At 45.9% G+C, this 10,570-nt stretch overlaps 2 protein-coding genes across 2 annotated transcripts; both read right to left on the bottom strand.

Annotated features, from left to right (window-relative positions):
• Positions 1–1,729: 1,729 nt before the first annotated feature.
• On the bottom strand, positions 1,730–3,414 carry LOC139784301 (stromelysin-1-like). The gene is made up of 3 exons (XM_071723464.1): positions 2,424–3,414; positions 2,205–2,356; positions 1,730–2,095 (listed from the first exon to the last, which is right to left on the bottom strand). The coding sequence occupies exons 1-3, from the start codon at positions 3,412–3,414 to the stop codon at positions 1,730–1,732; spliced, it is 1,509 nt and encodes a 502-aa protein (XP_071579565.1).
• A 5,855-nt stretch (positions 3,415–9,269) lies between these two features.
• Positions 9,270–10,528, bottom strand: LOC139784302 (uncharacterized). Its single transcript, XM_071723465.1, has 2 exons — positions 10,068–10,528; positions 9,270–10,026 (listed from the first exon to the last, which is right to left on the bottom strand). The coding sequence occupies exons 1-2, from the start codon at positions 10,526–10,528 to the stop codon at positions 9,270–9,272; spliced, it is 1,218 nt and encodes a 405-aa protein (XP_071579566.1).
• Positions 10,529–10,570: the final 42 nt, after the last annotated feature.

Genomic DNA, 10,570 nt, shown 5'->3' on the forward strand with positions numbered 1-10,570 from the left:
GACGTAAATTTCCTAGGCGGGTGATGGGGAATTTCGCGCCGCAGGGTTGTCACCGGGGGTTGGGGGGATCGTCGTTCCCGGACGCTCCGAGAGGGCGCTCGGATCGGCGTTATCGACCGCGTTATCGGCCGCGAGCGGAAATCCGCCCCGATTCGCGCGTCATCGCGAATAATTTTTTTTCATCGCGCGCGTTCGATCGCGTCCAAACTCGTTCCAACTTGTTCAAGGTCGCTCTTCTCGACGTCCCCGCGCGGTGGGATTGGTGAGCGGGCGAAAACACGTTCAAACGTGTTCAAGGCCGTTCTTTTTCGCGGGTCCCGATAACCGTTCTTCGTTCTTGTTCGTCTCGGTGCGAAAGTTGTTTCGATCCTTCCCTACGCATCGTAGATGACGCAATCGCGACGATCGTGGAGTAAGCGGAGTCGGGGGACCTAGGGAGCGCGGGATCGTATCGAGATAGACACGGAAAAGAAAGAGAGAGAACACATATATGAGATATCCGCGTACGAGCGGTAGTTTTTTATTTTGAAAAATAAAATATGTATTTACATACGTCGATACTCGTTTACATTGTTTCTGTGTGTATAAATATATATATATATATATTTATACACACATATATATATTTATACACACACATATTATATATATATTTATACACACATATATATATGTGTGTGTATATATATGTGTGTATAAATATATATATACACATATATATATTTATACACACATATATATATATATATATATATATATATAAATTTGTAAACGTGTGTCGTGACGTTCATGATTTGAAACAAAGCGCGGTAATCTCACAGTCGACGATCTTGTTAGGATCGAAAAACTCGCTTTTCAGTATCGCAGTCTTGGCCGAAGTTCCCGTCTTAATCGCGTTGGCGGCTATCTCCTGACAGCGCGAATACTTCGCGTCGACTTCCTCGGTGACCGCGCTCAGCGCCGAGACGATGCGATCGACGCAAAATTGTAAATCGTACAGCGAGAGCAGGGTGGCGAGCGACATTGCCAGACGAGCCGCGTTGGTTAGTTCCATACGCAAGATCGACAGGTTGTTGATCAATCCGAATCGCAGCGTCAGGTCTCCGATCGATATCGGCGAGGGGGGGCGGGTTCCATCGACGAGGTTGGATCGCAGACACGCCAATATGTCGTGTTTGCGCTCGAGTAGTCCTTTCCACATATCGAGCGTCAGAGAGATCTCCTTGCCTTGCTTATCTCCCAGGGCGATATCCACGTACGAAGGTGCGGGTATACCGTACCACGGTGACTTAACCGTGACACCGATGGCTAAGTATTTGTAGCCAGTCGTCGTCAGCGGATAACGGGTCGCCAGGATGCGCACCGCAGGCGCGACGACGGGGTTGCGAGCGTCGTTGGGGGGGGTGAGAGCTGGAACGCGACTCCCGATGATGATGATGATGCTGATGATGATCGTCCGTCGATTCGATCCTTCGTCTTTTGCCGTTGTCGTTCACCTCCGAATCCGTCTCGCGAGGGGAAAGATCCCTCAGCGCGGGTCGATCGGCTAACGTCGAGAACATTTCGCACGCGCGTTGCAGTATCGTTCGTTTCTGATTTCTGTTTCGACGCGTCGTATTCAGCTGACGATGCGATACTGATGCTTTGGCGGGAACACATCGGTATAAGTAGAAAAGTTCTTACTTATATCGCGCGATGTGCGGTGTGGTGTGGGGATTTGCGCAGTCCTCTACTTCCTTCGGCGGATACGGCGATCGTAAAGCTGAACGACGCCGCCGTCGTCGTCGTCGTCGTCGTCGTCCGAATCGCTCGCCGGTGACGTTAAATCGCCGACGCGTACGATTCGATCGAGAAGATCGCGCAACTGCTGCAACAGTTCGGTCTTAGGGCAGACGATATTCAGCATCCGTAGATCGAATTTACCGGCGGCCGTGACGGTTTTCGTAAATTCGTTGAATCTGTAGAACTGCGTCCGAGTGGTGAAGTACAGATTGCCGTCGACGTACCGGAAGATCGACGTTACGCCGGTCGGTATTCCGGGAAACGTCGCCTCGAGAGGCGTACGTCTGACGACTTTCTTCGTACATTCGTCTATCTGGACGGTAGGACGTGGACCGTTAGCCCTGTCGAATTACATGAGCTTTCTTCACGCCCACCGAGTTACCGTTGTACATCACAAAGGAACGGCTTCTATGGGTGTTTACCGCTCCGTTGAGTTTCGCATCTGCGGGAAATCCGAGTTCTCGCAAGGTCTTCGGCCAATTTGGCCTCAGAGAAAATTCCGGATATTGAACCATGTATACCAAATTATCTACGAACACCATGAAATCACCGGACGGAGATTGATAGGCGGCAGCTATGCGCGTGTAATTGTCGTGAAGAAAGCTCATGTAATTCGACAGGGCTAACGGTCCACGTCCTACCGTCCAGATCGATCGACCAAACGTAACGCCCGTACGAGATGTACATTCGATTTTCCAAAATCAATATTGCGTTTACGCGACCAAGGGCGCACAGGTCCGGCGATGGTTGCGGTGGCCGTGACCGCGGTGGCGGCGGTGGCGGCGGCGGCGGCGCCGGCGTCTGTGAGGGCGCGTTCGTCCGTTTTTCACCGTACAAACGTTGAATGTCGATAATGTCGAATCTGTCGAGCCTAACCGGATACTGCTTGTCGGGCGAGTACGCGAACATCACCGAGGTCTTGCGCTCATTGTGCGGCAATCCGAGAGAGTGACCGATCTCGTGCGTCAGCGTGAAATGCAGGGAAAACGTATTCGGGGGATTTTTACCGACGTGAATATGCCACGGCTCGTCACCGTCGACGTGCACCTCGGAGACGAATCCCGCTTCGTTCGTCGGGAGATACGCGTGGGCCAGCACGTTACCGGGACCGTCGAATTTGGCCGAGCAATTTGGGCCGTTTACGTTGATATTCGTGTTACCGTGACGTCGGGTTCGCCAAGATATTATAATGTCAGGATTCGTTTCGGAGCGTTCGAACGTCAACGCCGAATGTTGCGACCACAGGTCGAACGCGGCCCGCGCGGTATTCAGCTCCTCTTTGGCGGCTACGTAAAAATCCCACGTCAGGTGAGTCCTCGGCCATTTCGATAGACTCGCCGCCGTTCCGTGCTTCAGGATATCTTGGAAACCACATCGCGGTTTACGCATCAATTGCAGCGTTTCGTCGTCGAGCGTTCCATCGCCGGGCAGACCGTAGTATCGTTGAAATTCCTCGATGGCGTTACGAAGAACGTTGTTTCGTCTCTGAGCCGGAAACGCGTCCACATCTTCGGTCAGATATCCGTATTTCCGCAGGTAATCGATCGTATGTGCGTAATTCTCATCCGTGGGATTGACGCACCTCGCGGTGATAAAACACGCGGTTAACGCGATTACGCGCGAGAGCCACATCGTCGAGGGCGAGAGAGAGCGAGAGAAACGGCGAAACTGCGATAACGGCGTTTCGCGATATGAGCGCGATCGCGACGCGCGGTTCACGCGGTGACGCTCGTTGCCGATAGCGCGGACAGGTGGCGGCGGGGTCTCGCGGTGGAAAAAATGCGTCGATTCCGGCGGATGAGTCCGTTTGATAAAAAAAAATGCATTTTTTCCTCTGTGCAAAGTTTCTAAAAATAGTTTTCATTGCACAATATCCTGCTTCTTTTATGGACGATGACGATGCGTCGCAATACGAGCGACTTACACGGGCATGCTCGATACCGATAGCGCGGACAGGTGGCGGCGGGGGTCTCGGGGTGGAAGAAATGCGTCGACGATTCCGGCGGATGAGTCGGTTTGATTAGAAAAATGCATATCTTCCTGTGGGCAAAGGTCAATTTTTTACATAGTTTTAATTACCACGCAATATCCTTTATGATTGCACATCCCTTCTTTGATTCCGCATCCTTCTTCGATTGCACATCCTCGATATATATAAGGACTCGAGGCTAGACTCGGGTGTAGTTCGTTTGCAGTTTTTGTCGCAAATTTATTTAAACGCGCAAAAAATGGATGGAGTAAAGGAACTGATAAGGGTGTGCGAAGACGTGAAAACGCACATCGCGTCCCTAGATATGGCTAGGGACGAGTTGAACGAGGCGATGCTGCGGCTGCAGCATCGTCTGACGACCATCGCGGAGAGAGCGCCGCCCTGCTTACAAGTGACGATCCGCGTCGACGAGGACGCACGAATGTTCAATCGAATGTAAGTTTACAAAAATGTAAATATATATATTCTACATCGCAAATTATTAATAGTATTTATATATTCAGTAATATCAGAGAGAAGAATGAGAGACGACACGGCCCGGTTTTAGGTGATCCGCGAACGCGATACGCCATCTGGGAACGACGTAAAACGTGCACATGAACTACGTAGCCAATGCACACGTTTGGGCCACGGGGTAACACATATGTGCACGATTTAGGTTGCGTTCCGTGCTAATGTCGGTAACGCAAAGTTATTGATTTTTCGTTATGTGAGCGAGCGAGAAGGTATAAGAGTGAGCGAGATGACAATAAGAGCGAGCGAGACAGTAATTGGAGTGAGCGAGATGAGAATAACACATGCAGAAGGCTCGGGGGTGGGGATCTGATCGAGGATCGAGCATCGAGTCTTTTCCTTGCGCGCCGTTGTTCTTATCTCGCTCACTCCTGTTACTGTCCTACTCGCTCTTATTGACGACTCGCTTACTTTTATACCTTCTCGCTCGCTCACGTAACAGCTGTGTTTTAAGACCGACACGCTTTAGAATTTATGCAAATTATCACATTTAACATTTTTTATATACACCGGAATACACATGTATAATTATATTATAATAAACGATTTACGACAACGAATCGAGAATAATTTTATTCAATGCAACTCGCTATAACTGTTACTCATTATTACTTATAGTACTATTGTGACACTTATATATTATACTGTTTCTAACGCGACGATGTATGTACACGCAATTTTTTTTTTTTTTTTTTTTTTTTTTTTTAGCAGGGAGGGGAAAATGCCTGACGCACACCCGCGTCGGCCGTCCGGCGGGGTAGTGTGGGGCTTGCACCCACTAAAAACCATAATTTTTTAAGGCTATGCTATATAAACTATTTATATTTAGCTGATGTGCAATTTAAACATAGAACGCATTTTTAAAAAAATTTATCAGAAAACGCAGAAAAAAAATTTAAACTTAGAAGTTTTATTTCAATACTTTGTGTTGCTGTTAATGAGCATGACGTAAAGACCACAATCACAGTTGAAATAATTGCATAAATTATCGACTAACAGGTTTCATCACGGGGAAATATACATAAATGTAGGTTTCCTTTAATAAAAATATCAGTTGTATTTTTGACGTCTTTTTTCTCATATTTATATTTTACGACGTTTGTTATTGCGAATGATTTATGAAAATCATTGATGTATAGTGCGTGTGTACGTTACTTTTTAGTTTTAGTAGTACTTTTGGTAGTAATACTTTTAATAGTTTAGTTATTATAGTTGTAGAATAACGTGCGCAACACTTAAGGGAGGACACCACTGTAACTGCCCATTTTCGACTGCCTTTTTTGGTATTTTTTTTTAGAAAGGAATAAAATATATGGTCAAAAGAACTTTTAGGCTTTATTAGACATATATTAAAGTATGTAAAAAAATTTTTTATTTGTTAAAAAAATACAAAAAGGCGGCGCACGAGTCGCTATAGCACTTATTGGTTTTCAGCCAACCCTCTCCGCGGCACGCAGTAGAACTGTCGTAAATTTGATCCTGGAACAAAAAGTGAAATATTTTCGTTAATTATATTAGTTTTAGCAGTGAAGTACGAGGGGAAATAAGAAAATATTAAAAAACAAAAAATAGAGACGAGTTTGAATAAAAAGTTCGATGGTCGAAAAATCGAACTTTTTATTCAAACTCGTCTCTATTTTTTGTTTTTTAATATTTTCTTATTTCCCCTCGTACTTCACTGCTAAAACTAATATAATTAACGAAAATATTTCACTTTTTGTTCCAGGATCAAATTTACGACAGTTCTACTGCGTGCCGCGGAGAGGGTTGGCTGAAAACCAATAAGTGCTATAGCGACTCGTGCGCCGCCTTTTTGTATTTTTTTAACAAATAAAAAATTTTTTTACATACTTTAATATATGTCTAATAAAGCCTAAAAGTTCTTTTGACCATATATTTTATTCCTTTCTAAAAAAAAAATACCAAAAAAGGCAGTCGAAAATGGGCAGTTACAGTAATGTCCTCCCTTAAGTGTTGCGCACGTTATTCTACAACTATAATAACTAAACTATTAAAAGTATTACTACCAAAAGTACTACTAAAACTAAAAAGTAACGTACACACGCACTATACATCAATGATTTTCATAAATCATTCGCAATAACAAACGTCGTAAAATATAAATATGAGAAAAAAAGACGTCAAAAATACAACTGATATTTTTATTAAAGGAAACCTACATTTATGTATATTTCCCCGTGATGAAACCTGTTAGTCGATAATTTATGCAATTATTTCAACTGTGATTGTGGTCTTTACGTCATGCTCATTAACAGCAACACAAAGTATTGAAATAAAACTTCTAAGTTTAAATTTTTTTTCTGCGTTTCTGATAAATTTTTTTAAAAATGCGTTCTATGTTTAAATTGCACATCAGCTAAATATAAATAGTTTATATAGCATAGCCTTAAAAAATTATGGTTTTTAGTGGGTGCAAGCCCCACACTACCCCGCCGGACGGCCGACGCGGGTGTGCGTCAGGCATTTTCCCCTCCCTGCTAAAAAAAAAAAAAAAAAAAAAAAAATTGCGTGTACATACATCGTCGCGTTAGAAACAGTATAATATATAAGTGTCACAATAGTACTATAAGTAATAATGAGTAACAGTTATAGCGAGTTGCATTGAATAAAATTATTCTCGATTCGTTGTCGTAAATCGTTTATTATAATATAATTATACATGTGTATTCCGGTGTATATAAAAAATGTTAAATGTGATAATTTGCATAAATTCTAAAGCGTGTCGGTCTTAAAACACAGCTGTTACGTGAGCGAGCGAGAAGGTATAAAAGTAAGCGAGTCGTCAATAAGAGCGAGTAGGACAGTAACAGGAGTGAGCGAGATAAGAACAACGGCGCGCAAGGAAAAGACTCGATGCTCGATCCTCGATCAGATCCCCACCCCCGAGCCTTCTGCATGTGTTATTCTCATCTCGCTCACTCCAATTACTGTCTCGCTCGCTCTTATTATCATCTTGCTCACTCTTATACCTTCTCGCTCGCTCACATAACGAAAAATCAATAACTTTGCGTTACCGACATTAGCACGGAACGCAACCTAAATCGTGCACATATGTGTTACCCCGTGGCCCAAACGTGTGCATTGGCTACGTAGTTCATGTGCACGTTTTACGTCGTTCCCAGATGGCGTATCACGTTCGCGGATCACCTAAAACCGGGCCGTGTCGTCTCTCATTCTTCTCTCTGGTAATATATTCATTTACACTCATTTACATACTCATTTTTATTCTCATTTATATACTCACTTATATACTCATTTATATTCTTATTAATAATGATATTTGTTTTTTTGCGCAGGGTCCTCATCACATTGGTGGTGAAAAAAGCCCAAAAGTACATCCGTCTGTACACCGCAAGGATGCGCGGCATGAATCGGGACGCTGCGCGGTTCGAATTATCAGGACGGCGTTACGAACAAAACGACGACGACGACAACGGCGAAGACGGCAACGGTGAGGACGAGGGTGGGCGCGGAAACGTCGACGTCAACTTGATAGACGTCGACACCGACCTGATAGACGTCGTCAACGACGACGTCGTCGAAGGCTGGCCCACCCCCTCTCCAATCGCAAATAAATACAATAAATAAGTAATATAAGTAATATAAGTAATATAAGTAATATAAGTAATATAAGTAATATAAGTAATATATAAGTAAATATTGAATAACTATAAATGTAATGTTAAATATTAAATAAATATAAGCAATATAAGTAAATAGTGAATAACTATAAATGTAATGTTAAATAATTATTAAATAAATATATAATTCCATAAACAACCAAGGAGGAGCATCTTTTATTTGCATTATGAAATATCTGTTATACGAAATCTGTGATTTATAGCTAAACATATAATGTTCAATAAATATTAAATATTAAATAGTAAATATTAAATAACTATTATATAAAGATAAATACGCGTGAACAACAACGAGATTAGACGCTCCCGCCGCCGATATCGCGCTTCCGCTCGACGCTCCCGACTCCGCGCTCATTGACAGTTTCGCGCGCTCGGCGTTATCGTTGCCGTTCTTCTTCGGAGTTCGACGCTCTCGTTCGCTTACGCATCACGCTCGTCGCTCGCGCGCTCGACGCTATCGCGCTCGGCGTTATCGAGTACGATTATACGTACGGTGTAGGTATGCGAATAATGAATAACTTTCCTCGTTGATTTTGCATCAGTTTTTTTTATTAAATAAAATATAGATAGATAGATAGATCTTTTTGTTATTGATTAAAATATATACATATATAGATGGATGGATACACATTTATATTTGATCCGTGGAGTCGATGCTGGAGAGACACTCGCGTCGCTCGTTCCACCAGTCGCGCAACTTCATCACGTTCTCCATCGCGCAGCACCGTTGATGGCGTCCGCAGCAAAACGTGCGATCGGCGCGAAGAAACTCCAGCCGATCGATGTCGTCGTACTCGGCGTCGATGGTCTCGATCGTCGCGTCGACGTCGCCGAGAATCTCCTCCAGCCACCTCTTCTTCTCGAGGCCTTTCACGTATATTCGCGCGCCGGGCGTCTCTTCTCCCTCGCCCAGGTCGTCGCACACCGCGCGTCGAATAATCGACTTGGCTAGGCGATAGTCCACGTCCCCGTCTTTCCAACGGAGGCCGTGATGGTTCGCCATCAGCCAGTTGGCCCTTGCTTTTTCGGCGTTCGTGAGCAGGTCCCACTTCATCGGCGCGCGAAACACGTGATGCGCGAGTTCGCGCGTCTCGCTTCGGAGCACGGCCACCTCCTTCGCGACGAATCTGTTGCTCACCACGAATCCCTGCAGGTCGACGAAGATCGTCGTTGCCGCTGCGGCCATCGAGTCGGTGCGCGTCGAACAATTCACGCTCAAACTGCTCGTTCTTAACGGGATCTGAGGAACGATCGAAGGATCCCCGTCTTTATATATATATCTCCCGTTTCCGGGGTGTGGTATCCTACAATCGCCATTTCCGCTAGATGATTTTGCGCACCACATTGGTCAGCGGACCGTACTCGATGACGCGATCGTGAACGATGAGACAAAAGGCGGTGGTCTTCGGCGGAACGTTTTCCTTGCATTCGAATTCGATGCGCACGTCCACGGTGGCGCTCTTCACCGCTTCGTTTTGGCGGGAACAATTGATCACCACGAGCGGCGCTACTCGCGCAAATTCGCGCGGGGAGAAGAGCGCGTCGTCGCGACTGTCCCCGTAGTACGCTCCTCGAAATTTCGCGTACATCTCGTACAGCACGGCGAACTTGTCGCTTTCGAAATCCGCGTTCACGTCGTCGTAGGGATAGAATTCCGAGTTGAGATACAATTTCACGTTGGCGAGCGCGCAATGATCGAACCTCGAGGAGTCCTCCGTAAATTCGTTTCGCCGTCCGGTCTGCAGCGCGAATATGACGTATCGCGGTTTTTCCAACTGCGGCGCGGCTTTCACGGCCCACGAATGCTTGGTCGTGCTCTGCAGCAGAGGAAATTCGTACAGGTCCCAAGAGCGAAAGCCCACGCTCAGAAATCGTCCGCTCTCCAACGTTCGCAAAAGCGACAATTTAGTCACGTCGTTTAACGCCACGTGCGGCATACGCAATTGCACCTTCAGTAGTGTAATTTTAGGATCCTTGGCGGGATCTCTCGGCACGGTTTTTTTCGGATCTACGACGCAGTTGACGTCGTTCCGAGCGCGTATCAGGATAAGTTCGTGTCGCGCGTTTATCACCACGCGTCTGTAGTCCTCGCAGAAACCCAAAAGAATATTCAAAGGTACGCAAAAGTTGAATTGACGTCGTTCAGATTCGATTCGTTCGTCGGATAACTCCATCCGGCGTTCTGCAGTCTCCTGGCTCGCTCGGCGGTCAGCGACGCGTAGATCTTTATCGTGCTGGTTATGCCGACGTTTCTACACCGGTCGATCTCCACGCCGTCGAGTTCGTATCGAATCTCGTCGAACATAAACGCCACGCAGTTATTGACCAATTTCGCGTATTGCCTTTGAGCATCCGTCGCTTCCGACGTCGTCGCGCCCGCGCCGTCGTCATAGAGTCGTCCCTCGACGTACAGAAAACTGTCGCACGGCAGCGTATACAGATCCTGTTGCTGTATGGGTATTCGTATCTCGTCGTTGTGCCCGAACGTCGTGTTCACGTACGGGTTATACGTGTGAGTCTCGATTCCGACGATGCGCTCGTCGAAGATCGGCTCACCGCCGATACTCAGGATGTCGGCCATGGTCTTTCCTTTCGAAGTAGAAACGACGCGTTCCTCACGGCG

This window comes from Temnothorax nylanderi, unplaced genomic scaffold (assembly GCF_030848795.1).
Source record: "Temnothorax nylanderi isolate EJ_2023f unplaced genomic scaffold, tnyl_v1.0 TNYL_tig0609_pilon, whole genome shotgun sequence".
In the NCBI taxonomy this organism is placed as follows: domain Eukaryota; kingdom Metazoa; phylum Arthropoda; class Insecta; order Hymenoptera; family Formicidae; genus Temnothorax; species Temnothorax nylanderi.